The sequence below is a fragment of the Sorex araneus genome, chromosome 3 (assembly GCF_027595985.1).
Source record: "Sorex araneus isolate mSorAra2 chromosome 3, mSorAra2.pri, whole genome shotgun sequence".
NCBI lineage: Eukaryota > Metazoa > Chordata > Mammalia > Eulipotyphla > Soricidae > Sorex > Sorex araneus.
The window spans coordinates 219,142,845-219,170,538 of NC_073304.1; the positions used below are offsets into that span (position 1 = coordinate 219,142,845).

Genomic DNA, 27,694 nt, shown 5'->3' on the forward strand with positions numbered 1-27,694 from the left:
TCTGGATTCAATCCCTGGCATCCCAGAGCCCTACCAGGAGTGATTCCTGAGTGCAGAGACAGGAGTAAGCCCTAGCATCGCTGGGTATGGCCACCGGAAAACAAACAATAAACAACAACAAAAAAAAATGAGCTGCTAATTAAAGACTAACCCCCCCCTGGGCTGGGCACAGAGGCCTGTGCTGCCAAGGGGAGAGTGGAACTGGCTCCGAGGGGCCTCGGTGCAGCAGGCGGAACCCCGGGCCGCCCTGCACAGCTCCCACAGGGTTGCAGGGGAGGTAGGGCACTCACGTGAATGGGTAGACCATGGCGGCCACCGAGGGCTCGTCACGAGAACAGACGTAGTCGAAGTCCAGCATGCCCTGCACAGCCCGTGTCTGCATGCCCCACACGATGGCCTTGGTGTGGCTGCTGAAGAGGGTGGCGCTCTTCCCTGGCGGGCAAAGACACAGCGAGTGCACCGGGCACACGGCCTCCCTGCCAACCCTCCACACCCCAAGGCAGGGGACGGGGGCGAGGGGACTCATCCCAGCCACCAAACCAGCATTAGGGGGATGCTACTCTGAGAACCTGGGGGAAGTGGCGCCTTGGTTTCTGGAAAGAGGTGACAGAGCGGACAGGGCTGTGGACCCTGCCTGGCTGGTCACTAGACCCGCTCCCTGTCCAGGAAAGATGTGGTCACCAGGGGCTGGAGCGATAGCACAGGGGGTAGGGCGTTTGCCTTGCACGCGGCCGACCCGGGTTCAATTCCCAGCATCGCATACGGTCCCCTGAGCACCACCAGAAGTAATTCCTGAGCGCAGAGCCAGGAGTAACCCCTGTGCATTTCCGGGTGTGACCCAAAAAGCAAAAAAAGAAAAAAAAGATGTGGCCACCAGCCACTTGCCTGCTTATCTATCAGGTCTTGATGGACTGAAATGACCGTACAGTGGGTGGGGTGCTGGCCTCGCCAACCCAACCCGGGTTCCATCCCTAACGCCCCACAGGGTCAGAGCACAGAGCCAGGTGTGGTTGAAGTATTTAAATATTCTCCTATAATACATTTGTATATTCGTATACATTTGTATAATACGATTGTATATTTGCCTTTCACACACAGAACCCCCCCCCCAAAAAAAACCCCAAAGACAAAGACAAAGCAGGGTCTGGGCTACACCCCCCTGGGGTGCTTGGGGCTTCCTATTCCTGGCTCTGTGCTCAGGAATCATGCCTGGAGAGGCTTGGAGGACCATGTATGGTGCTAGGGATGGAACCTGGGTGGGCCAGGTGCAACGTAAGCCCCTAACCTGCTATCTATCTCTCTCCGGCCCAATCTCTTATTTTTAAATATCTTGATGGCCACTTCGAACAAGCCCCCAATAATCCTGTATCCCCTCTAACTGTGGACCCGGAGGAGTCTGGGCCGGCAGAGGGTAGGGACGGGGCAGCGGCCTCTGCTCTGAGCTAGTCCCTCCCTCCCGCTCCTCCCCCGCTCCACACCAGGGGGCTCATCCTGCGCACACCAAGGCCCTTGGATGGACTCTGCATTGGGCAGCAAAGAGGTGAGAGGCAAAAGACAGGAAGGAAAAAAAAAAACAAATAGACATCCCTGAGCCTGCGGGCGCGAGAGCGCTCGGCCCTAACGTCTGGCCAGTGTCTGGCCAGTGTCGGCACTTGGCCGCCCCCACCACCCCCTCAGGCAGTGCAGCAGCTTCTGCTCTTAAGGAACGTCCTGCCCGGAGACCCAAGTTCAAGATCCAGTCCAGGGCCCGTAGGAGAGCCCTCCACCAGGTCTGGGGCTTCTGTCCCGCAGGCACTGGCCTCATCCATCCATCACGGAGCACCTGCACCTGTCTGGGGCCAGAAGCCTCCGGGCGGCACAAATCGCTGAGATTTGCTGTCCCCGATCCAAGCCCGGCCGAGCAGGAACTGATGAGGCCTGAGACACGGAACAGCAAAGCCACCTAATCCCAGGTCCCAGAGGTCAGTGCCCCAGGATAGAGCTGCCGCCCATCCAGCATGGAGCCAGGGCTCGGCGGCCGAGTCTCAGCCCGGCCCGGAGGAGGCGCGCCAGTCAGGATGGCCGCTCCCTCCCCTGCACCCGCACAGGCCCCTCTACACCTCAGGGCAGAGCAGCGGGGAGGGCAGAGAGAACCCTGGCTCCACCGCAGCCTTTCACTCGGGTCCCAGCACAGGGCTGGGCAGGAACCAGGCCCCTGCCAGAGACAGTTCGGAGGCGAGGGCGTTTGATCCCCGGCATCCCATTCCTGAGTGCAGAGCCACAAGCCAGCCCTAAGCATCACCGGGTGGTGGTGATGGGGGTGGGAGGTGCACAGAATCAGCCCCCACCTCCCTGCGGACATGCAGGACTCACACTACCTTCCCCACTGCTGCGACCTTCTGGCCCAGATCACCCCCACACTGCCCTCCAGGTGGGACCACCCACAGTTACGATGCACCGCCTGAAGAGGTTGGGTGCCCTCCGAGGCTCAGAGCCTCCACTCAGACCCCCCCACCCCATCAGCAGTGACCTCAAGCACCAAAGCGAGGGGCTGTTCCCAGTCCCCCTCTGGGTCTCTCTCCCCTCCCCCTCTCTGGAGCCCAGCATCACCCCTCGCCCCCAAAGAATCTAAACTGGCAGGGACTCTTGATAAAGGGGTTGGCGGAGAAGCCTGGGGAGCTCCCTTCCTTGCCCACTGAGCTCTGGCACCCCCTTCACCTCCTAGCAGAGTCCCCCTAGACGCCCCAGCCTGCCTCTCCCTGGCTGTGGGCATGGGCCTAGAGCCTTCCCTGCGGCCCCCCACGGAGACAGCAAGGGCAGAAAGGGTGTTGAGTGGGGGCCTGACTGAGAGCAGAGACAGGGGACAGGGACGGAAGGGATTCTGGAAGACATTGCGACCCTGGGAGGGGAGAGGAAGTCAGACGGGGTGGACAGAGCCAGAGGCCAGAGGGAAGGGATGGGGGCAGCCTACCTTGCAGGGATCTCGGACTTGGGACTGAATCTGTCAAAGAAAATGACCAAGGCAGCTGAGTGGCCCAGCTGAATGCTGTGGGGGACGGTGTTTTGCTGTGTGTGTGTGTGTGTGTGTGTGTTGGGGGCGGGGGAGAGTGGAAGGGCCCCAGGCACAGGCCTCCAGAGCCAAGAGCTGTGACCGTCCTCACCATCTCGCATCTATTCCCCCAGAGGCAGGAGAGATGGAGCCCCCAGCAAGCAAGGCCGAGCACCCAGAGACAGAGAGGGACGGGAGGGGCACGAAGCCTGGAGGACGTGTCCACCGCCCAAGCTGCAGCCCCCAGCCCTCCCGCACAGCTCCGTGAGGGGAGCAGGCAGTGGGCTGGGCACCGCACAGAGCTGGCACCTGGCCCGAGACACAGGGGTGGCAAAAGGTCTGGTGAGGGGGGGCGGGGAGGGAGGGCTCAGGGGTCAGGAGGGGCCGTGTCTGCATCTTCTGCAGGAAGAAGGTGGTGGAAAAGGGTGGATGGTGATGAGGGGCCTGGGGTGTGGGAGCCCCACAGCTGTTCTAGCTGCCCACAGTGAGCAGAGGTGAGGGGACAGTCGGGGAGATCTGGAGTTACCTGCTGGCACGGCGGGCTTGGCCTTTTTAGCAGGTGCCACCTCATCAGTTCTGGACTCAGAAAAAGACGCAGTTCTGCTGGGGGCTGGAGTCTGGGGGTGAAAGGGAAGGGTCAAAGGGAGCAACTGGGAAAAAGAGCCCCCGGACGCCAAAGACATCGAGTAACGCGGACACGTAGGGAGCCTCTGCGGGGACTCGAGTGCCTGTCTGAGGGGGGCACATAGGCTGGGGGGGGCCACAACCGCCAAGTTTCCCCCTTTGTGGACGGACTTCCAATTAGCTTCAAAAAGGAGGTAGCTTGGCAGGAAAACATTTGCTTTGTCCGTTTAATATCCTGGGTTTGATCCCCAGCATCACCAAAAAGATAAAGGGGACCAGGAGATGCTCGAAGGGATGGAACATATGATCTGTTGGGGGGGCGGCCTCAACTTGACCCTCACCACCACATGGCCCCAGGCAGCAACCCCCAAGCAGGAACGGTCACTACCACCAACCCCCCAAAAAATCCACGTGGGCCAGAGCAGCAGTACAGCGGGCAGGGTGTTGGCCTTGCACACAGCTGACCTGGGTTCAATCCCCAGCATCCCATATGGTCCCGTAGGCCTTGCAGGGAGTGACTGTGATTCCTGAGTGCAGAGACAGGGTAAGTCCTGAGCACTGCTGGGTGTGGCCCCCAAACAAAATAAAACAAAGCAAAAGGGTCTTTCTATTCTACCCCTTTGGCAAAAAATATCTGGTACCCTGTAACTAAGTACCCCTTTCTCCCTTGTTTCCCAGGACCCCCTCTAGAGCTTAGGGACAGTGCATCCGCCCTGCACAGGGTGGGCAGTGGGGGGGGGAGCGAGGCTTGCTTGTACCCACCGACGTCCCCCCGCTGGCGTTGAGGAGGAAGTTCGCAGTGTGGGCCGCTGTGGGTGGCTGGTTGGGGATGGGTCGGTGGCCCAGAGCCATACCCACGATAGCCGTCATGTGTGTCTCGGTGCCAAAGACATGGATGGGGATTCCAGTGGTCTTTCCTACAAGGGAGAGAAAAACATGCATGATCCAGGTCTTCACACGTGTTCCCGTCCCCTGCAGAGCCCTGAATGCCTGAGGTTCTGCATGCATGTGTGCGTGCGTGGACGCCTTTCATCGTCTGGGGCCCTGAGCGCGTGTGTGCGTGCGTATTGCGCCACCCCCCACCCCCCCCAATATCTTTAAAGACAGGAACGGGACCCAAGAGGAATTCTGCAAGTTTCCTCCCTGACACTAGGGCTGTGAGCCCAGTAGTCTGACCCTTTGGGATCTCCAAAGTCACGCCAACAAGCATGTGAGCTGCAATCAACCAGGCTGAGGAGGGGGCTCAAAGGGTGGCGCCCGGCCTGTGTGAGGCCTCAAGGTCAGTGCCCAGCACAGATGGCCCCTGCCCGCTCCCCGCCAAGCAGGGCCCCAGCACCAAACCTTTGGGTCCACAGAGGCCACAGGGAGCCGAGCGTGGATCCAACCCTGGAGCACGGCTGGGCGGGTCCCACAAGAGTTTAAGCATTTAAATACTGGGGGCCGGAGCCATAGTGCGGTGGGTAAGGCGCTTGCCTTGCACACGGTCGACCCGGGGTTCAATCCCTGGAACTTGGGAGCCTGCCAGAGTCAGGAATAAACCCTGAGCACTGCTAGGTATGGCCCAAAGCCCAGAAAAAAATATTTAATTTAAAAGTGAAGTGTGAACCCCAAGGAGCAGTGCACCCCACAGCCAAGAGTATGAGAGCTGGAGAGCGCCAGCAGTGTGCAGCCCATCGCCCCCCGATGTCACCACTGCCACCACCCCCCTCCCTGTCACCCAAAACAATGATGAAATGAAGGGGGAAATAGACTTATTCAGAAAAAAGAAATGGAGGACTGACACTTTAACGGCCACCTGAGCCGGGGGAGTCGTCCCCCCGCCGTGGCCAGCCCCCAGTCTCCCCACTCCTTCCCACTGGCCTGGCCACTTCCCTCTGGCGCTGGCCCTGACCCTCTTCCACCTCCTCCCAGGTTGTCTCTGCTCTCTGACCACCCCCTGTTGGGCCATGAGGCCACACACAGGCCCGCCCACGGGGCGGGAGCAGATCTAGAAAAACACAGAAGATGAGGAAGACGATGCTCGGTGGGCACCCGTGCGGGGTACCCCTCACCCAGATCCTTGCTTCAAGTTCAAGCTGGGCAAGCCAGGGAGGCCCCAGACTCAAGAGATGGGGGCCCTGGCTGCTTGTAAAAACGGAGTTTAAAGTCTCGTGAGAGGGCCGGAGTGACAGTACAGCAGGGAAGGTGTCCGTCTTGCACTGGCCCAGATCCCCGGCACCCCATTTGGTCCCCTGAGCACGACCGTGAGTGATTCCCGCGTGCAGAGGCAGGAGTTAACCCTGAGCATCACCAAATGGGACCCCAAAACAAAATAAATTAAGTCTTGTGAGCCGGCCGGAGACACCTCAAAACCCCAGAGGAAAACAGGGGCCGGAGCTATAGTACAGTGGGTAGGGCGTTTGCCTTGTGCACAGCCGACCCGGGTTTGATGCCCAGCATCCCATATTGTCCCCCAAACACTGCCAGGAGTAACCCCAGAGCATCACCGAGTGTGGCTCAAAAAGCCAAAAAAGAAAGAGAGAGAGAGAGAGAGAGAGAGAGAGAGAGAGAGAGAGAGAGAGCGCGCAGCACGATGGCCACCGCTCTTGTCAGCAACCTGGGCTCAGTGAAACAACTTCCTCATCTGTCTCCCATCCCCCCCTGCACCCACTTCACCCACGGCCGATCCCTGACCATGCTCTCCCACCACCTTCCTCTAGGCAACCTCCTCTGTGGGCCCACTGGCCACGCTCGGGTCTGTCCTCCCGAGCCCCATTTCCAGCTCTGTCCCTGACTGCTATCCCCTGCTCCTGACTTTCAGCAACTGTGACCCAGGGTCCTACTCCCGGGGCCCGTGCCACCCTGTCTGCTTTGGTGGTCTCTTAGCACCCTGTCCCAGCCCCCACCCAACCCCACGCCTGCAACTCAGTCCCCCGCTTGCAGGCCCACCTTCTGCAGACAGCAGCCCTGAGCTGCCCTTCACCCCGCCGGGCCTTTGCCCACATGACCTGGGCTCAGGGGAGCTTGCTTTGTGCACCCTAGACAGGACTGTGCTCCCCCCCTTCACCATCTGTCCTCCAAGGTCCTGTGTGCCACCTGGCCTTAGAGCCCACACGGTGGTGTGCCCACACAGAGCACAGCACCCACCACACACGACGCCGGAGCCAGGATGCTTTCCTGCCCATCCTGAGGTGCAGACCCACAAGGGCGGAAGAGGGCAGAGCACACCAAGAGATCCAGCAGGGATCTGGGGTGGGGGTGGGGGTCCCCCAACTTACCCACTTCTCCCATCACCCGCAAGCCCTCCTGATAGTTGGGGCCACCTCGTCGGACGAAGATGGTGACCTCATGCTCCTTCAGGGGACCCTGGTAATCTCGGATGGCTCTCACGATGCCCTGGAGGCACAGAGGGAACGAAGCCTGAAACGGAGCCTGCCCCAGCCCGAGTCATCTGTCACAGCTCAACGGCTGCTTCCTGTGACACGCGGTGGCCGGGAGGCCGGGACTCCCACACAGGGAAGCACCGGCCACGCGCAGTGCTTCGGAGAGGGCTGTGGGCGCGGGGAGCGGGCCCTCCCCACCCCCGTGACAGTCGAGCCTTGTCAGGCAGCCTTGGCGGGCTAGCGGAATCCACGCCAGGGCCCTCTGCCATCCTGAACCTCTTTACTGTTTTGGGCCACGCTCAGCAATCCCTGGCTCTGTGCTCAGGGATCACTCCTGGCAGTGCTCAGGACCATATGGGGTGCCGGGGCTCAAACCAGGTGAACTGCATGCAAGGCCAGAGCCCTCCCTGCTGTACTATCGCTCCAGCCCCTCAAGAGTCTACTTAAACATCCGTGTCCCAAGAAAGCTCCTTCCAGACCTTACGATCTGACACCAGGAGTGAATAGGGAGGAAGTGGGGGCTGGGGGGGGTCTCAGTCTGGCCTTGTGGCAGACCAGAGCCACCATGCCCAGTGCTTTTCCCACGGGGAGCTCGGAAGTTCGTGCCAGGCCACCCAGTGACAGCACCGGCTTCAGCCTGTGTGTGGTCAAGCAGGTCCACGTAGGGCCACCCCATCTGAGGTCCCCCACTTCACAGAGCCCGACTGCCAGGGTTGATGTTTGTCAACTATGCTCAGAGCTTGTGGAACCGCCAGGTGGGTGCCTTATTGTGATCAGCGACCCCGGGTGGCCTCTCCAGGGGCTTCCTGACCATAACAGGCGACTCCGAGGGCGGGGCCTGCTCTCTGTGCCCACCCAGGCCCCTGTTCTGAGCATGGCGGGATCAGCAGGGGCCTCAGATCATCAACACTGCGTGTTCAGGGTCAGCGGGAGACCGAGGGGCTGGAGCATAGGCTCGCCCCCGGAAAAACACAGTCCCCCGAGCAGCACCAGGATGACCCTCTGAGCACATGAGCACAGATTCTGGAGTAGCCCCTGAGCACCACCAGGAGTGGAGAAGGAAAGGAAGGAAAAAGAGGAAGAAAAGGAAGGAAAGAAAGGGAAAGAGGGAAGGGATGAGAGGGGAAGGAAGGGAAGTGGTAGGTGGGAAGGGAGAGAAAATGGGAAAGAAAGGAAGGAAGAAGGGGGAAGGAGGAAGGGGGAAGGAGGAAGGGGGAAGGGGAAGATCAAAGCGGGAAGGTGGAAGGGAAAAGACGGACAGGGCAGGGGAGGAGAGGAGAAGGGAGGGGAAGAGAGAGGCGGGGGAAGAGAAGAGAGAAGGGGAAGGGAAGGGAGAAAGGAAGAAGGGGAAGGAGGGACGCATGGAGGGAGGGACAGATGGACACGCTTCCTTGTGATGTTGCGAGGACTAAGGACTGGGACAGAGACTCTGGGTGCAGAGACCCGGGGCCCCTCAGAGGCGTGTCAGCGGCTCAGCTCCGTGCCCGAGGCGGGAAGGCAGAAACCCACCTTCTCCTCGCGCCCACCCCCGAGGGGAGCAGCAGGCCAGCCAGGGCAGCCGCTCGCCCAGAGCTGCAGCGGTTGGATCCACCCTGCACCTCCCACATTCCAGCCCTGGCCGCAAGCTCCCACCAGGCCCGCGTGGGTCTGCTGCTGCCTCCGGCCTGGCCTGAGGGGGCCCCCCAACTCCCGCTGCCCCCAACCCAGGTGCCCGCAAACTTCTCATCCTCAGCAGCCAGTTACCTTGAAGGTGGCAGCCACATTGGTGAAGTTGGCGATGCTGCCTCCAATGATGAGGATCTTGCCTGGGTTTGGAGTGGGAAGACAGCGGTCAGAGAGGGTGGTCCCGAGCAGTGAATTCCCCGGGGTGCCTGCTCAGAGGCCCCCAGCTGGGAGGAGATATCAGTGCAAGGGGAAGGGGCTGGACACGGGTGTCCGCCAACCTCAACGCTGCCTCGCCCTCGCCTATGTCACAGAGCAGATGCTCCCCACAACCCCCAGGGGTGCCTCAGGCCAGCCGCTAGGATTCGTGTCCTCTTGGGTCCCTGGGGGAGGGGCTCCCCACCACACATTGCGCAGAGGGGAGGAACTGGGGCTGTGCAGGCCGGCTGCCCACCGCAGGACGCACAGAACGCTCACAGCTCCTGCAACCTGCACTTTGCATCCCCTGCCTCCCCCGGCTCTCAGCAGCTGACGGACAGGCCGGGGGTAGAGGTTCTGGTTGACTGGCCTGCCAGGGGCCCCCCCACGGCTGCCTCACCGTCTGGGTGCTTCTCGCGGGTCATGAGGGAGAGGATGGTCTTGGCATAGTCGTAGGTCTGCTGCTCGCTGGGGGCGCCCGAGTACTCCCCGTAGTTTGCCAGTTCGTTGACCCCACCCAGGTCACAGATGGTATCACTGCCAGAGAGAGGGGAAGTGGGTGTGAGGGCTGACTCCAGGGCGGCTGGTGCTGGGGAACTAAGCAGAGGCTCCCGCAGCCTCAAGGGGGGCCCCGGGGAACCGAGCTCTCAGCCCCCAGGTCCCCAAGCCCCACTTGACGGCTAACTGTCCGCTCTCAGACTCTTGCAGGTGGTGTGGTTGCCAATCCCGGGGTGCCAGAGCGGAGGGTCACAGGGACGCGGAGAAATGTGGGATGCCGGGGAGAGACCCATATCCCAGCAGTCTCTGCCCAGCTGCCCGAGAGAGAAGGACTCATGAGAGGCCAGGGGAGAGTCTCGGCAGACGGACTGTGGTCAAGGGGGTTCTGGGGACAGACAGAGCTTTGCATGCTGTAAGTGAGAGGCCACCAACAATGGCCAAAGGCCACGGGTAAAGAGTAGGACCCAGAGGGCTCTAAGAAGCCTAACAAGGTAACAATATAGGCACTAAGGGCCAGAGAGACAGTGTGGGGTTAAGGCGTTGGCCTTGTACGCGGCCGACACAGGTTCGATCCCTGGAATTGCATATGGTCCCCCAAGTCCTGCCAGGAGTGATCCCTGGGCACTGAACCAGGAATTAGCCTTGGGCACTGCCAAATATGATCCCCAAACAAAAACAACCTCACTCCAAAAAAGGGCACCGAACAGCCTGGAAGGACACTCAGCACTGCAGTGAGTCGGGGGAGGGCGGGGGAAGGCATGGACGGACATTGTCTGCTTCTGTCTCTGGGGTACTTTTCCATGGAGCACATCACTGATGATAAGACTCAAAACTGGGGTCCGGGCGATAGTGTAGCAGGGAGGGCGTTTGCCTTGCACGCAGCTGACCTGGGTTCAATTCTCGGCATCCCATATGGTCCCCCGAGCACCGCCAGGAGTAACTCCTGAGTGCATGAGCCACGAGTAACCCCTGAGCATCACCGGGTGTGACCCAAAAACCAAAGCAAACAAACAAAACAAAAAGCCCAGGACACTGTGTAGGGCAAGACCTCCCCAGAGCCCCTCCAACTCTTTGGCGAGTCTCAGGAGTCTCTATTCTGCCCCAGAAGAGAAACTGGAGACCCCAGAAGCAGCTTGATCCAGACCAGGGGTGTGCCACCGCCCCCTCCACCACAACCTAGTCACCTGTACACGACAGAGGCACCACCCCCAGCCACCATGGTCCAGATCCTTCCCTTGGGGTTCAGCAAGGTCAGTTTCAGGCTCGCCCCACTTTTGGCATCCAGGTCTGCGATGTAGGCCTCCTACGGACAGAGTGTGGCAGGTGAGCCCGGGGCACCCCCACCCCGTTCCTCTGGCCTCAGGTGCCCTAATGGGGTGCGGGAAGAGGGACTTGGACAAAACACACTAGTGTCTCTGAGCACCAAAACCACCCAGGGCCGCCCTGGCTGCCTGGGGACAGAAAAATGCCCAGGCCTTTTTCTCCACATTCCGGTCCGTGGCCCTGTGTCCGATTCCCAAGTCTCACAACGCCGTTCTGCTGTGTCACTGCTTCTACCAAGACCCTCACAGCCAGCCTCTGCCCGCTGAGCTCATCAGAGCCGCTCCCTGCCCCCCTGCCTCTTCCCTGGGCCCTGGTGACGTCACCCCAGGTCGGAGCCCGCTGGGCGAGCCTCCCTCTCAGAGCCTGGGGTGGGAAGGAGCAATTAAAATTCTCAGCGAGTGGCCCAAAGAGCTACCTTCCCAACAGGAGTAGGGGGAGCCACGAGGAATTATCGAGAAGCAACAAATCAAGCTAAAAGCCCGGGGTGGCTGATTGAGAGAGAGAGGGCTAAAAGGGTTGCTGGCAGGGGTTCAGAAGGCTGGCGGGCTCCCACTCCCCACCCGCCTTGGGGTTTTAAGAAAATTAAATGGTTCTCAGCCTTCCTTGCCCTGCCAAATCAATAGGCAGCAGGTGGGCGCCGCTCCCCACACCCCCACCTCTCTGCACCTCCCCCGGAAACCAGCCTCACCTCTGGATAAGCCTCCCGCCCGAACGGGGGCGGGAACTCGATGTCTCCCCATTTCACTTTGCAGATATAGTCGGCTGTGGCGTCCACCTTGGCTGCCAAGTCAAGGATGTAGACTCCATCTTTGGTGACCACTAGGAGAGAAGCAAGGAGGGACAATGAGGCGGTGACCCCAGACAGAGACCACCCACCTCCAAACCCCTCGGTCACAGCCCCCACACCATTCCCCTGGGCCCAGCCACACCCAGGCCTGACAACTTCCCAGCTGGACAGGAAACCAAAATGGTCTTCTTCAAAGAGACACAAATTCTCTCTCTTTCCCCTCCCTGACACCAAAGCGAGAACCAAGCATCCCCTCCCCTGACCTATACGTAATAGGACGTGTTTTAATGACAATGCAATTGGGGGGTGGTACATGGGGGAGAGGGATTGGGTCACATCCAGCAGTGCTCAAGGCTTACTCCTCGCTCTGTGCTCAGGGTGACACCTGGCCGTGAATGCTACAGGGAACCATGGGAGAGGCCTGGGTCGAATCCTAGTCGGCTGCGTGTAAGGCAAGTGCCTGAACCCCTGTGCTCTCTCTCTCTCCAGTCCCACTGCAATTTTTTTGTGTTTTTTACTTTTTAGCAGCACCAGGAGTTGAACCTAGGATCATGAATGTCAGCCGAGCCGTATCTCCAGTCCCTCTGGTGTAATTGTTAAACATTCTGACAAAACGCTCCAAGTAGCGCATTAGTTAACTGTTCATCGTCCACCCCGGCTTCGCCACTAACAACAATGTTTAAGGTGCAGGCCGCTGTGTGCGGCCCCTAGGTGCACCCACCTGCTTTCCCTGCGGTCTGGAGTACAGGGCTGTCTCTGGGGAGGGGAAGCGGAAGCCACGGGGTGCGCTGGGCCCCCGGCCAGCAGGGCTCATTTGCCGCACCTCGCTGGACATCCGTCTTTCCCTTCCCAGGGCCATTTAGCTAATTAAGTTAGCACACGGCCATCTGGTCCATTAGAGCAGCTGCGTCCCCAGCTGGAATCTGGAATCAGGACTTTGCCCTGAGAAGCCCCGGGCAGAGCCAGCCCACACCACCTGCCTCCTTCATCGCCCTGGAGCTTGGACCACGGTCCTCCCTGCTATGGGAAGTCAGTGACTGACCAGCCCTGGGCAGGGAGAATGCGGGGGCTGGCACCGGCACCCGGAGGGTCCTTGGACCAGAGCAGAGGCAGCTGCCTACCTGGCCCACTGGCAGGAACAAGTCCAGAGCCCCCTGGCCCAAATCAGGCCTCCCCGACACAGGACAAATAAAGAACAAGGGACGAAGAGCTGGTTCCAAAGGGGGATAATCACTGGCCCCTAAGAACTCCCCAGCAAGACCCTCCTGAGCATGGAGACCCCCCCCCCCACATGCACAGCCTGCCCTCAGCTCATCAAGGCCTGGGCTTGCTGTGGGCACTGGGCCCAGAACTGGCCCGTGCCCCATCCTGACAGAGCCCATTACCAAGAGGGTTGATCTCGAGGTAGGTGAAGTACAGATCCTCATAGAAGTTGAAGAGGCCAGAGATGAAACTGGCCAGGACTCTAGAGCAGGGAGAGAGGGACAGGCCATCCATCAGGAGGAGGTCCCCCGCCAGCCCTCCCCGCCTGACGGCTGCCCCGCGCCTGGCCCCGCTGACCCCGCCGCCCGGCAAATTCCACTCCCTGCCCGTCACTGTCAGCCACCGGGGTGGAACAGAGCCGTCAAGCAGGAGAGGGTGGCAGCGCAGACAGACAGGGGCAGGGAGGTGAGGGATGCTGGCAGGGAGGCTGACAGCGGGCGGGCGATGGTGGCGCCAGCGTCTCCCCCCTGCACTGACACACAGGGCCCACCGTGCCGGCGGCCTCGCCCTCCGTCTGTCCACCCAGATGTGGGAGGGGGAGAGGGTGCCGGGGAGGGCAAACCGCTAGGCTTTCTCTGCGTGTCCCTCCCTCCCCGCCCTCCCGCTCACTCAACTCTTTCTTGTCTGCCGGGGCGTGGACCAACAGGTGCTTCTTGATGGCCTCAACATTCAGCTTCTCGTCCACGCCGACCAGCAGCTTCTGGGCTTTGGCATCCACGTCGCCCACGTCCACGCCGCCCTCGTGGTGGAAGAGGACATAGTCCCCCTCCCGGGTGGCATAGATGCAGACATAGAACTCCTCCGCCTGGCACGGGAAGAGGGCACCGTACAGTGAGGGGCACCGGGCTGGGGCGCTGAAGCCACCCTGGGCCTGGCCTCACTTCGACAACCCAGGAGGAAAGCAGTTGGGTGGGGGGGGGGGGCGCGAGTGGGATAAGAGAAGGCGACGCCCGCCTGGATGGCCAAGGGTCCAGACTTGACAACGACCTGATCCGAGTCAAAGCCCACTCCTCCCTGAAGCCCGTCTGCAGCCCCGCCTCCACGTCCTGGGCTCCCGCACCGGGGACCCCCACCGCCCCCGCACAGCTTGAGACGGGGCTCCCTCTGCCTGCTCTCCTTCGGCCTTGCCTTGTCCTTTTGGCCACTCGGAGGGTGTCAAAAGCAGAGCAGCTGGGGCCCCCTCACATACCTGACTATGGGGGACGAAGGGTTCAATCAGGAAGTTCTTGAGGAAGCCTCTGGCCTTGCCGACCTACGGGCAGATGGACGGAGGGAAATCCAGTCTGGCGGGTGGCACATCCTGCTCCCCGGGGCCAAGGGCAGGAGGCCTCTGCTCCCCCACCTGCCCTCTGCCCCCAGGGGTGGGGGGCAGCACCCGCTACTCTGCACTGGCCAGCAGAGATTACGCCAAGGCAAAGGGGCCCCAGAGCCCTGAGCTAAAGAGGGTGTCACGAGTCCTCTCCACCACCCGCTGTCCCTCGCTGGGTGCACTCCATTTGCCTGCCTCGGGCGGGGGGGGGGGGAAGAAATGAACTGATACATGGCCCCACCTCAAAAGCACAGAGATGGGGGTGTCAGCGCCCCCCACTTTCTGCGGTTACCCCGAAGAGCTGAGACAAAAGGAGGCCCCACTGGGCTCAGGGAGGGAGACCCAGCCCAGGGCCCAGAGTCCAGGCCGAGGAAGGGAGAGGGGGAGGGTGGGGCGGGGAGCAGCCGCGTCACGGGCACACTCGGCCACTGACTTTCCGGCTGAGGACAAGAGGCCTGCGGAGCTAATCAGTGTGAGTGGGTCCCTGGCGACAGCCGAGGCGAGACAGACCTCAGCACGTCATCGCTGAGTCAGGGACCAGACAGCGATCCATCAGAGGTAATGAGCCGCTCCCAGCACCCCAGACGCCCCGACATCCCCCACCCCCATAGCTGGCTGAGCAGAAGGGAACAGGGGGATGGCTCTGGACATGCCGCGCAGTGGCCAGCCCTGCTGACTTCGCCCCAAAGCCTGAACGTGCCAAGGTCAAGATCCCTCTGTCCCCCCCCAGCCCATGTGCAAAGTCTGGCGCCATCTTTCACCCCCGGGAGAGGACTGCCTTGCGCTAACCAGACAGCCCACCTGCTCCCGCCCACTTACAGGGCAGCCAGGAGAGAGAACAGCACCCCCAACACCCCGCAAATACATGCCCGGGCCCACAAGCACCCCAGAAGAGACATATCCAGGGATGGACAGCACGTCCTGCCCCCCTCCAAGCCATTCTCTGCCTGCTCTCTCCCTTTGGGAGGGAGAAGAAATGCAGTTTATTTCTGACGTCTCCGGCTTTCCTGAACCATTCTTCACGTCAGCTCTCATCTACAGGGCTGGAATTAATCACCAGGCCAGGCGAGACCAAGAATTGAATTTACTCTGCAGTCGGAAGCCGGGGATCAGGCCAGCAGGCTCTCCCGAGTCTCCAGCTCCTTTTCGATTTTCTGCGGTTTGGGGGCCGCACCCAGGATCTATTCTTGGCTTTGTGATCGGGGTCACTCCTGGCGGTGCTCAGGGGACCATCTGGGGTGCCGGGGATGGAGCTGCGGTTGGCGAAGTGCAAGGCTAGCGCCCTCCCTGCTGTACTGTCTCTCTGGCCCTCTCTCTCTCCTTTGCCTCTTCTGCCGACCTCGTAAGTGGCTCATGTCATAAACCACCAGGTCCTTTTCAGAGCCGGGAGAAGTGCCCAGAGAGGGCCAGAGAGGACCAGAGCGATGGTACAGCGGGTAGGGCCTTGCACATGGCCAATCCAGGTACTCCATACGGCCCCCCCAGCCAGCGCAGAGTCAGATGTAAGCCCTGAGCATCGCCATGTGTTGTCCACCACCCAAAAAGAAGAACAGGCCCAGAGTTCCCTCTAAATCATCGCTCCAAGGCAGACCACGCCTCCGCCACCTCCTACTGCCCTGGGGGTGACTTTTGCAGCCTATGGGACCATGCCCCGAGGGATGGGAGTAAGAGCAAGGCTGGTCCAGCGGGATGGCCATCTGATCGTCGTGCCTGGTCCCAAGGCCACTGGGCTGGCATCTACCACCCTCCACCTCACCCCATTCCCAGAACTCACTGTGGCCTCCTTGCCCAGCCGTGGCTTCAGCCAGGTCTTAACGCCATCCAGTGAGAGGTTGACCCCAACGAGGCCCAGCTTCCCACGCCGTTTGATCAGCTGGTCCGGCTTGACCACCAGGCTCTGCGAGGACAGGGGTTCGTGTTCAGAGCAGAAGGGGGCTGAGTAAGTGATGAAAGGCTGGGGGACCTAAGCCCTTCCGGCCTGCCCTATAACCACCGTTCAGAAGCGTCCCTCACCGATGGACCTAGCTAGAGAAGGTGCCCACCGATCACCCGATGGGTAAATACAGGATTCCCCACCATCCCTCCGTGGTGGTGCGGCTTCGCTTATCAGTGAACTCCCGTGAGAAAACCAGCGCCCATGTTTCAAAAGGAAGAACAGAAATACCCCGGGGTCGTCACCTTGCTGAGCCTACCCCTGGGCTGGAATCTCATCTTCCAGCCGCAGCCACTGTTCATACAAGTTGTGCGTGTGGCTGGGCTGCGTCGTGAGGGAAGGAAACAGACATTCCTCAGTCCTGTTCTCCAGGCCCTGGAAGCCCCACCCCCCCCACCCCGAGGCCTCCCAAGTTCTTCCCAATGATGACTGAGGAGTGGCAGGGAGCCCCCCAGCAGTCTACACGCACCTACAGCCGCTGAGCAGCCCCCCGGGGCCAGGTGGCAGGCTGGGCTGCTCTGCTCATCCCACCTCACAGGGTTAAATGTCATATCTAACCCCGAGCCCAGGCAGAATGACCTGTCCCCAACCACACTGCTGGTAAACAGCCTCCGCTCGGTCCAGCTCCAAGCCCACACCGGCCCCGACGACAGCACCTGCCAGAGGTCAGCCCAGAGCAAACCCCAAACTCCTCCTCCTGCCGCTGCCAACATACACACCGCTGGGCCATCGCCACCCAGCGCAGGCCCCGGGGCCCGGGTCGGGGCTGGACTCACCTGACTGAGCAGCCACGGGTGGTCCTGCAGCAGGTGGGCCCAGTCTGTGTCGGGGGTGACGCGGGCATACTTGAACCGGTTCTGGATGGCCGAGGTGGTGCAGATGTACTTGTAAAGCAGCTCTTTGCCCGTCTGCTCCGAAATCGCCTTGGCCGACATGGCTGCCGGGGGACGTGCTCTGCCTGGTGGGGAACGGGAACTGTCAGGGGGGCGGGGGGCTGGGGGAAGATGCTCTTGTCCAGAGGGGCGAGGGACCCCTGTGTCCTCCAGCAAAGAGGAGGAGGAGGGTGTGAAGATGATGGCGAGAAACAAAGGGGGCACTTTCATGGGGCCCCCTGGCCTTGAACCTTCCCCCTCCAGGCAGACTGGCTCAGCAGGACCACATTCATCCGGGGGCAGGACGCCTAGTGGTCACCACAGCCTGAGGCAGGCACACAGCTCCCTGAAACCCGCTACCCCCTGCAGGAGCACCGCTGGGAGGGAGCAGTGCTGGCAGGGCCCACACTCGTCACACGATCACGTGCACACACTCACACAAATGCACACGCATGAACACACACATCTTTGAAGACCAGGCCAGGGTTGACGTGGCCTTGGGTAGGTTCAAGTCCCCTCCCGACAGAGGGAAAGTGGGGTTGCCAAGATCATTCCTCTCAGTTCGGGTTCCCAGCAGACGCAGGGCGGGGCGAGTGACCTTCTGTGCATCCCACCCTCCCTGCTGAGTCACCCTGCTGCAAATTTAGAGCAAAACAGAGGCCTCTGGGGGGGACCACCCTGTGCTGGTCACTCTTTACGGAAGCCGTGGGAGGCAGGACACTCGTCCCCTCTTACTCCGGTCGTAAATGCACAGAAACTCATCCCAGGTGAGGTCTGTGAAGCCCGGGGAGACTCCAAACCTCCTTTCTCAGAGGAGGGGGAGCAGCTCAGAAGGGGTGGCAACAATGGACCAAGAAGCCTAACTTGTAAGCAGGGGAAACCAAGACGCTTAGCCCTGGTCACCAGAAAACCCCACGGCAGCCTGAAAGAAAAAGACCGTCCCCGGGGGCCGGAGGGACGGCACAGCGGGTATGGCGTTTGCCTTGCACATGGCCCACCTGGGTTCCAGCCCAACATCGCAGATGCTCCCCCGAGCACCAGGAGTGATTCCTGAGTGCAGAGCCAGGGGGAAACCCTGAGCAACACTGAGTGAGGTCCGAAAACCAAAAACCAAAACAACAAACAAGCCCCTTCCTTCCTGCAGGAACTGAAGCAGGCCCTGTGTGTCCCTTCCTCAGGGAAGGGGCTGTCAGAACTGCTCCACCTCCCTGCGCAGGCCAGGTCCTGACATGCCCAGGCCCCCAAGGGTGGTGACAGGAGCCAGCTGGGAGAAGATGAGGGGGGTGTGCAGGCAGGCAAAGGCAAAAGGTTGGGCAGAGAGGCCAGAGAAATAGTACAACGGGGAAGGCCGTAGCTTTGCACATAACCCACCCGGGTTCAATCTCTGGCACCCAGTATGGTCCTCTGAACCCCACAGGGAACCAGCCCTGGTTACAGAGCCAGGAGTAGGCCCTAAGCACCACCAGGTGCGGCTCCCCCCCACTAAAAAACAAAAACCAAAAAGAACGTGGCCAGATCAGGCGGAGCCACTCTGCCTCACCAGGACCCAGAAGGCCGAATGCTGAAACGGCCTGGGGAGAGGCGTCAGATGCAAATAAAGGTGGGCTGGGTAGGGAGGTGGCGTGTCGCGGGCAGGAAGGCAGCTCGTGGGCCAAAGTTCCAGGGCTCACACCTCCCTGTCACCTGGTCGGGCTGGGGCTTCAGGTTCTGGCCTGGCCTGCTCCTGCTCAGCCCGGCGAGTGTCCGGCTCAGCACAATGGGCGCATTCAGCCCGGAGTCTGGGAAGGGGCTCAAGAGCGGTTCCCTTTCCTGGCCTTTCCCTGCGATGGCTTCCGGCTCCGTGTCAACACGGAGTGGACGAAGGAGGGCACCTCAAGCTGTCCCACTGGCCCACGGCCCTCCAACCCCCCCCCCCACCCACTCCAGCTCCATTTCTCAACCTCCTTGACTCAGACCTGAAAAACTGGTCCTGAAATCAGATGGGTACCGCTCCCCCCACTCCCCTCCCAAACAGGACAGCCCAGGGCAGATCATGCTGAGAAAGGAGGAGGCAGCTTGTCCACCCTGAACAGTTCTGACAGAGCAAGCACCGGTGATCACAGAGTCGGTGGGAAGGGCTGTCTCGCCCGACCAGCAGAGGGAAGGCCCGTACACACTTCCAGAATAATTCTCCAACCAGACCAAGATTCCCCTTTAGGAAGGACCTGGGGCGATCTGCAGCTGGGTGAAAAATAAATAAATACATCGCCTCATGTCAGCTCCAAGAGCTCCTTTTCCCAGGGGTGCAGAAGAGGCTGGGGGAGCAGCTGACAGGGAGCTGGGGCAGGGTCGGGAACTGGTTCACCAGAACAACACACCGGCGCCCTGAGCCCCCTGACTTAGAAGGGGCAGATCCTCTCCAGCGTCAGGCAGAGTTTATGAAACAGGTAGGAGGGCAAAGAACCATATTCTCTGGTGCAGGCTAAGGGAATTGGAAAATCAGGGAGGGGCGTGAGCGACAATACAGAGCAAGTTATGGCCCTTAACTGGGAAAGTGGCTGGTTCGATCCCCTGCACCACATATGGTCCTCCGAGCACTGAGCAGGAGTAACTTGAGTGACACTGGGGTTAGCCCAGGCCCCAACTCCACATACCGAAAGAAAACCAGGGAGAAACAGGGGTGAGGACAGGGGTGGTGGGGCCCTCCCAGATTCAACAGCTCATTGGTCTCAGAGCCTCTGCAGAGGCCACTGGTTCTGCTCCTATTTGAGGTTTGATTCTTGTCAGGAGCTAAAGGCCTAAAATAACGTTGCACATCATCTGTGAAGGCAGATTTTGAGGCACTAGCTTGGGGTTTGCACCTAGCCCAAGACCACCAGTTAAGAGCATTTGCTCCAGGGGCCAGAAAGACAGTACAGCATGGAGGGCGCCTGCCTTGTATGCATCCAACCTGGGCTCGATCTTCATCATCACTTACAAACCCTGCCAGACTCCTAAGCACAGAGCTTGGAGGGACCCTTGAGCACTGCACGAGGAGTAAGTTCTGAGCATCACTGGGTGTGGCCCCAAAACCAAAATTTTAAAAAGAACATTTAGGAGCTGGAAGGGTAGTACAGGGCGTAGGATGTTTACCTGGCAGGGGTGAACCCCTGGCTCCCCAAACTTGCAGGGAGTAATCCCTAATCACCAACGAATATGTCCCCCAAATAAAATTTTTCTCTTTTTTTTTTTTTTTTTTGCTTTTTGGGTCATACCTGGCAATGCACAGGGGTTACTCCTGGCTCTGCATTCAGGAATTACCCCCTGGCAGTGCTCAGGGGACCATATGGGAAGCTGGGAATCAAATCCGAGTCGGCCACGTGCAAGGCAAATGCCCTATTCGCAGTGCTATTTCTCCAGCCCCCCCCCAATAAAATTTTTAAAAAGAGCATTTGCGGGTCGTGAAAGATAGTGTAGTAGGTAGAATGCTTGCCTGGCACATGAGAAAACAGGGGTCAATCTCCTGCTCTCCAAGCCCACCAAGAGTGAACCTTGAGCACCATTTGGGTGTAGCCAAAAAATATATATATATATTTGCAGGGCTAGAGCAATAGTACACAGCAGGTAGGGCACCTGCCTTGCATGCTACCCACCTGGGTTCGATCCCTGGTTCGATACTGTCCCCCTAAGCACCAACGGGAGTAATTCCTGAATGCAGAGCTAGGAGTAAGCCCTGAGCATTGCTGGGTGTGGCTCAAAAAGTAATAATAATAATAATAATAATGCACACCCCCCTACCCTCACCCCCAAAGTCTTAGGCAGCCTGGCAGGAACCGAGTGCACTGTCAGGCTGGTGACAAATAGGTTCAGAAATAGTGAAGACTACAGGAGACCACTCCACTCTGGGAGACCACTCGCTGCCCATCCCCACCCCCCCTCACACACACACTGTCACCTAGTAACAACCAAATGTGCAAACCATTACTGAGAATTCATGCCCAGCAACCTGGAAACACACCACTCTCACCCCATATCCCACGCCCACTCTCTCCTCCCGGGGAGGGGCCATGCAGCCTGAATGAGACCTTTTCTGGGCGCGGGCTGAGTGACCCAGGCCTGAGTTCATCCCCAGCAGCAGCGCAGGGCAGAGGCAGCCCACAGGGAAGGCGGAATGAAAAGAGCCTGTTCCCCAGGACCGTCCCCCTGGGACACCGCTGTGGGGAGGAGTCACTGGGGATGCTACTTAGGGTCCCCCTCTGGGCAGGGCAAAGAGCACTCACTTTAGGGCTAGCATCGGCAGGGTTTGCCTTGGGGGGAGGACAGCCCCGTCCAGGAGCAGAGGGGCAGAATTCGGTAAGAACCGGGTGGGAATGGGGGTGTAGACCGCAGCCAGCTACGAAGCGTCAGCGGGAACTTCTCATTACTGACAAGAGCTCTCCAGGAGGTGAGAATAACCCCTCTGAGCTGCTGGGCCCTAGCACGGATCCCCCCCACACACCACCCAGTCGCCCGGCGCTTAAGAAACCCCAGAAGAGGAGCCCCTGCAAGGGAGTAAAGTTAGAGGGTGCGCGCGGGGCGGAACAAACTCCCGCTCTCCGCCGCGCCCCATCTCGCGCCCCCAAGTCCCCCGCGCCGGCAGAGGGCTGGAGACCCTCGAACGACAGAACTATCTGGACCTGCAAAGGTCTGCTCCAAGGCTGGAGCGGGCAGGAGGCGCTAGGCTGACCCTCGCGTCGGCTCGGCCCCTGCCGACGGCGGGGCGGGAGGCGGCCAGCCCGGGCCATCTGTCGCTGGGCGGCGGGGCCCGGCCGCACCCCCCCCCCCGCCGCGCCACGAGGGTCCTGCCCGCGCAGCCCGCGCCGCCGCCGCGCCCCGGCCAGCTCCTCGCCGTGAGGCCAGGCCTCGGGCACCCGGGCCGGCCCCGGCCCCGCGTGGTCGGCGCCGCGCCCGGCTCGCTCCCTCCGGCGGGGCGCGGGGCTCCGCCGACTCTCGGCAGAACTCGGGGCAAAGGGCCTGCGCGCCCGCTTAGGGAAGGGTCCGCGCCGGCCGAGGGGGCCCCCGCGGTCTCGACTTCACGCCGCCGGCATCCGGTGGGGCCAAGCCGGATGGGGGCAAGAGCGAGCAGGCTCCAGCCGGAGGAGGCGCGGGCAGCGGCCAGCGAGGGGGTGAGGGGCGCCAGGACCCGGCGAAGCGAAGACAATCGGGCGGAGGGAAGCCAAGCCGAGCGCCGTGCAAACTCCCAGAAACTGAGAGGCGGGAGGCTTGGTGGGTGGGTGGCGGGAGGCCGGCTCGACACGCGGCCCCCGGCGCGGGATCCCGGGAGGAGGCGAAAACCAAGAAGCCCCAAAACTTCCAAGCAGGTGCAGGGAGGGCGCGTGAGCACCCAGCCGCTTCGGGGAAGGCGGTTCCGGGTTGAAGGAGACTGGCAGGAAGCTCCGCGAGCAGGTGGTGCCCCTGCAGCGAGGGCAGCTGCCCGCCACTCACCTCACCACGAAAGTCCGAGCGCGGCGCTCCCTCCACAGGCCCTGACTCACCGCCGCCCACAGCCCGGAGCGCTCAAGCCTCGACAGCCGCCCGGGATCCGGCTTTTGTCCCGGCCCCGGCCGCCTTCTCCCCGCCCCCATCGGCACACAGCGCAAGCGGCGCCGCGATTGGGCACACGCGTTCCCTAGCCTGAGCACCAGAGCTCCTCCCGATTGGCTGATCGGGGTAGCTCCGCCCTTAGAGGGCGGGGTCCTGGGCTGGGCGGGCCTTCTGGGACTTGTAGTCCTTTCTGCGGTGTCCGTCCCAGGAGGCGGGCAGGCGCCTCCTCTTTGGAGTTGGCGGGGCGGGGGCGGGGAGAGGGTGGGGCCTCGAGTGGGGAGATGGGCCGGGCTACGCGGGGAGGAGAAAGTACCGGGCTGGGGGCCGTGGCATGATCGCCAGGGGGCTGGGCCGATGGCCGCTCGGACTTCGGGCGGGGGGCGGGAGGAGGGGGAGCGGCTGGGGGGGACCTGGCTCTTAGCGCGGCTTTTGGGACTTGGAGTCTCCTTCATCTCTCCCCGGAGAGAAAACTGAACGCCTGAAATCGGCCACACCGGACTCGGCGGCTTACACCCGTTTTTTAAGCAGCCGCGGCAGCCTGCGCTCTCTTGTGCACGTGGACCCCCCACCAATGAGCCCGTGGGAAGGGGCTGAGATCTGAAGCTGGAGATCAGACCCCGCGTGGGACAGGATAGGGCAGGAGACCGGGAGGAGTGGGGCTGGGAGAACAATGCCTCGCGGCCCACTCACTCACCTGCTCACCTGTGCGCCGAATTGGCGGGAGAGTCCAGCCTATAGATCTGAGACCGCCTCTCCTCTCTCCAGCTCGCAGCGCCACAACCCTCCCACCCGGCCTCAGAAGTCTCCATACCGGAGTGAATGAACCGTTGCCTTCTCCAGTACCAGGATGCCAGACGATTTCTCCAAATCCAAATCTAGGACACCTGGTCTGCCCTTGAACTTGTAGGGCAGAATGTTTGAAACCAGACAATGTTTGAAACTAGCCCTGGAAGCCAGGATATATATTTACTGTTCTGACATTCTGGAACTCTCTGCCCTCGGCCTCTAGTTCTGTCAGTATATGAGCTGTTCCCTCACCCTAACCACCGTCAGCTCCGTTCTGGAGGCCAGACATCTATCTGCACCAGGGAGTTCAGGAGGCACTGTCAGCCCAGGGTGCAGGGAATCCGTGCGCCTCTGCCAAGGGCCCTGCGTCTGATGCTCCACCCGCAATGCAGTGTCCAAGAACTTCACCAAAAGCCATTCTTCCATGCAATTTTATTTATTTTTATTTATTTTTGTTTGCTGGGTAGACCACACCTGGCAATGCTCTGTGCTCAGTAACTACTCCTGGCAGTTCTCAGAGGACCATATGGGTACCAGGGATCGAACCTGGGTTGACCGTGTACAAAGCAAACACCGCCCCCCCCCCCCTACTATCTCTCCAGCCTTCCACACAATTTCAGATAGGACTGGGTGTAGCTAAACCTTCTGCCTTTGCCGGAACAAGTGATCCCAAATGATGTCACCGTCTCATCCCTTGCCACATTCACCTTTGGAAAACTGGTGATCCTCCACTCCTCTCTGCTCTGGACCCCAAACTCTTGCCTCTTCTCGGGGTTGAACTCTGCTCCTCTGCCCAAGAATTCTTCCATGGGCCTGGAGCAACTACACAGTGGGTAGGGCATTTGCCTTGCACGTGACCGACCCGGGTTTGATTCCCAGCATCCCATATGGTCCCCTGAGCATTGCCAGGAGTAATTCCTGAGTGCAGAGTCAGGAGTTAGCCCTGAGAATCGCTGGGTGTGACCCAAAAGGCAAAAAAAAAAAAAAAATTTTTTTTTTTTGCACACATTTGGGAGATTGGTCAGTTCCCAGTAGGTAAAGAAAACATCACCTATGAAGATCCTCCCTCTCTGAACTTGGAGGACAGCAGCTTTCTACACTAGCAGGAAGATTGTGGTTAGGAGTCGGTCTCTGCATGCCCAGCAATTGTCCCTCTGGTTGGCCGACAGATACATTTACCCAGAAGCAAGCATTCAGGTGGAACACAAATCATAACAAACCCTTTGTTTATCAATGTGGCAACAGAGATAAACAACTTTTTGGGGGGCTGGTGCGGGTAGGGTGTTTGCCTTGCACGTGGTCGACCCGGGTTCGATTCCCATCATCCCATATGGTCCCCTGAGCACCGCCAGGAGTTAATTCCTGAGTGCAGAGCCAGGAGTAACTCCTGTGCTTCACCAGGTGTGACCCAAAAAGAAAAAAAAAAAAAAAAAAGAACTTTTTTATTTTTCTGTGCTATCGCTCCAGCCCTGATTAAACAACATTTTTGTGTTTGTTCTGGGGACAAGCTCAGCAGTGCTCTGGGCTTACTGGCTGGCTCTGTGCTCAGGGATCATTCCTGGAGGGGTTCAGGGAACCATACAAGGTGCTGGGAATTGAACCCAGAGTGGCTGCATGCAAGGCAAGTGCTTTACCCACTGTAGTATCATTCTAACCCTAATAAAACACAGTTTTTAGGTGCACATGCATTCCATAATTTCATTTCTATTAACTGGCCTTTATACTTGCACGTGTGCATGAAGATAGAGTTCCCAGTCTGTTTTCTTTACTTTGTATAGCGTCTGGTGCGGACATAGCATGTGCTCAGTAAATATTTATCAAGTGACTAAATTCCTGTGTAGTGTGTTGGTGGGTCCAAATTGGACTTGTCCTCACCGCCAGGAGTAATTCCTGAGTGCAAAGCCAGGAGTAACTCCTGAGCATTGCTGGGTGTGACCCAAAAAGCAAAAAAAAAAAAAAAAAAAAAAACAAATTGGACTTGTCCTGGCCAAAGACAATTTGGGAAGGGAGAGAGAGAGGTTCTGACCAGAGGGATCTGTAAGCCAAGCACTGATGGCTTCCCACCCCTCCATGATGCTGCTCCAGGCCTGGAAGCCCAGTCCAGGGAACCAGGTCCCCAGGGAAGACTCTCAGTTGTCCACCATGACCCCACTAAGGATCCTCTGCCCTACATTAAGCCAACCTTGCTTCTTATTTCCTTTTTTCTGATTTGAAAGCGGAAACACTCGGGGCTGGGGAGATGCCTCCTAGAACCCATGGTTGGGGCTGGAGCAATAGCACAGCGGGTAGGGCGTCTGCCTTGCACGCGGCCGACCCCGGTTCGATTCCCAGCATCCCATATGGTCCCCTGAGCACCGCCAGGGGTGATTCCTGGGTGCAGAGCTAGGAGTAACCCCTGTGCATTGCTGGGTGTGACCCAAAAAGCAAAAAAAAAAAAAAAACTACCTAGAACCCATGGTTTGCATGTAACAGCCTCCTACTGAGTGTAGCCCAAATACACAGAAACAAAGCTCTGAACTTTTTCTTCTCTCATTTGAGTCCTCTCTCTTCTAGACTAGAGAACAGGTCCTTGTCACATTTATTTTTATTTATTTATTAATTTTTTTTGGTTTTGGAGTTCCACCCAGCAGTGAGTGCTCAGGACTTACTCCAGGATCTGTGTTTAGGGATTACTCCCGGAGGGGCACATGGAGTCATATGGGATGCCAGGGATCGAACCCAGGTTGGCCACGTGCAAGGTGCAAGGCAAGCACATTACCCGCTGTACTATCACTCCTGCCTCAGGCCCCTTTCATTTAACAAATGGATATAAACCCCATGTGCATGCTCAGACACTGAGCTTTGTTTCCAAAGCTGACCTTATAGGTTTTAGGATTGCCTGACCTTATAGGTTTTAATCCTGCCCTTGTAGATTTTAATCCCGTGTATCTTGTGTTCACTAAACCCCTGTCATGTGAAAGGCCTGGCCATTGGCACATTTTTCCATCATCATTTTGTAGAAGAGTGACTGAGCTTCTGCAGCCAGCTCCTGTATCTTATCCCTTACAACCTGTTGTAGAGATGAGGAGGGAGTGAAGGTCATAGCCAGTGGATCTCTTCCCTTTTTGGGGGAGCGGTCAGGAAGGAGAGTCAATAACACCTTGTTGAGTCAGCCAGGGTTTACTCCCAGCTCTGTGCACTCAGAGATTACTCCTGGCAGTGCTCCGGGGACTCAGATGAGGTACCAAATACCAAACCCACGTCAGTCACATGAACTCTCCCTACACTAGCTCTCTGGTCCCAAGGCCCCTTTCTTTTTAGAAAAAAAAAATGGCAGAAGGGGGAATGGAGGGATGGTACAGTGGGTAGGGTGTTTGCCTTGCACGCGGCCAACCTGGGTTATATCCCCAGCATCCCATATGATCACCTTAGCACTGCCAGGAGTAATTCCTGAGTGAAGAGCCAGGAGTAGCCCATGAGTACTGCTGGGTGTAGCTCAAACACCAGCTAAAAAAAGGATTAATACATCAGTTAAAAAGCTACAAAGAGGGGCTGGAGCAATAGCACAGAGGGTAGAGCATTTGTCGACTCGGGTTCAATTCCCAGCATCCCATATGGTCCCCTGAGCACTACCAGGGGTAATTCCTGAGTGCAGAGCCAGGAGTAACCCTTATGCATCTCCGGATGTAGCCCAAAAAGAAAAAAAAAAAAAAAAGCTACAAAGAGGGGCTGGAGCAATAGTACAGCGGGGTAGAACGTTTGCCTTGCATGCGGCTGACCTGGGCTCGATTCCCAGCATCCCATATGGTCCCCCGAGCACTGCCAGGAGTGCAGAGCCAGGAGTAACCCCTGAGCATTGCCGGGTATGACCCAAAAAGCAAAGAAAATGCTTAATCACTGGGGGCTGGAGTGTTAGCACAGCAGGGAGGGCATTTGCCTTGTACGCAGCCGAACTGGGTTCAATCCCCGGCATCCCATATGGTCCTTCTTTCTTGAGCACAGAGCCAGGAGTGACCCCTGATCATTGCTGGGTGTGACCCAAAAAAAGCTAAAAAAAAAAAAAGCTAATAAGCTAAAAAAAAAAAGGAAATAGAAAGAAAATGCTTGTCACATACATCTAAACTGAAATGAGTTCTTTCATTCAGAATGCAGCTAGTGAACACCTGCAATGTGCTGGGAGCTCTTGTGACCACTGTAGTGAGTTAAAACAAGCAAAGTGGCTCCCCTGTGGGCCTGTGATGCTCCAGAGAGGAAATAGCACAGTACACTCCATATGTGAGGAAGAAATGTGGTAGTCAGAAAGTGGTGCCTTGAACACATCAACCGAAGACAGAGGGTATCTTCTCTAAGGGCTTCTTCCTCTAAGTGGGAAAATGTAACTGAGATTTCCTGAGAGTCGCCCGCACATCAGAATAAAATAAGACCAGATTGGTAAAACTGATTTCTCTTGGATAAATTGTGAGGATTACAGTGTCTGGGTCAGGAGCTGGAGTGATAGTACAGCAGGTGGAGCATTTGCCTTGCACACA

The 27,694-nt window shown here is 59.0% G+C and overlaps 1 protein-coding gene across 4 annotated transcripts in view; it reads right to left on the reverse strand.

Moving 5' to 3' along the window:
• ACLY (ATP citrate lyase) overlaps positions 1–22,468 on the reverse strand; it is a 45,540-nt gene extending 23,072 nt beyond the window's left edge. Inside the window, exons 1-16 of one of the 4 annotated variants that reach the window (XM_055132319.1) lie at positions 22,307–22,468; positions 18,532–18,542; positions 16,764–16,941; positions 15,829–15,951; positions 13,935–13,997; positions 13,360–13,550; positions 12,868–12,947; positions 11,384–11,514; positions 10,557–10,675; positions 9,275–9,411; positions 8,758–8,819; positions 6,910–7,027; positions 4,415–4,569; positions 3,555–3,645; positions 2,951–2,980; positions 291–432 (exon numbers count right to left, since the gene is read on the reverse strand). In XM_055132319.1, the coding sequence (XP_054988294.1) occupies positions 291–432; positions 2,951–2,980; positions 3,555–3,645; positions 4,415–4,569; positions 6,910–7,027; positions 8,758–8,819; positions 9,275–9,411; positions 10,557–10,675; positions 11,384–11,514; positions 12,868–12,947; positions 13,360–13,550; positions 13,935–13,997; positions 15,829–15,951; positions 16,764–16,941; positions 18,532–18,542; positions 22,307–22,441 (1,766 nt within the window). In that variant the 5' untranslated portion in view covers positions 22,442–22,468. Of the gene's footprint in view, positions 1–290; positions 433–2,950; positions 2,981–3,554; positions 3,646–4,414; positions 4,570–6,909; positions 7,028–8,757; positions 8,820–9,274; positions 9,412–10,556; positions 10,676–11,383; positions 11,515–12,867; positions 12,948–13,359; positions 13,551–13,934; positions 13,998–15,828; positions 15,952–16,763; positions 16,946–18,531; positions 18,543–22,301 lie in introns of all 4 variants that reach the window. The other 3 variants (XM_055132320.1, XM_055132317.1, XM_055132318.1) reach the window with 3 other exon arrangements.
• Between the last annotated feature and the right edge of the window lie 5,226 nt (positions 22,469–27,694).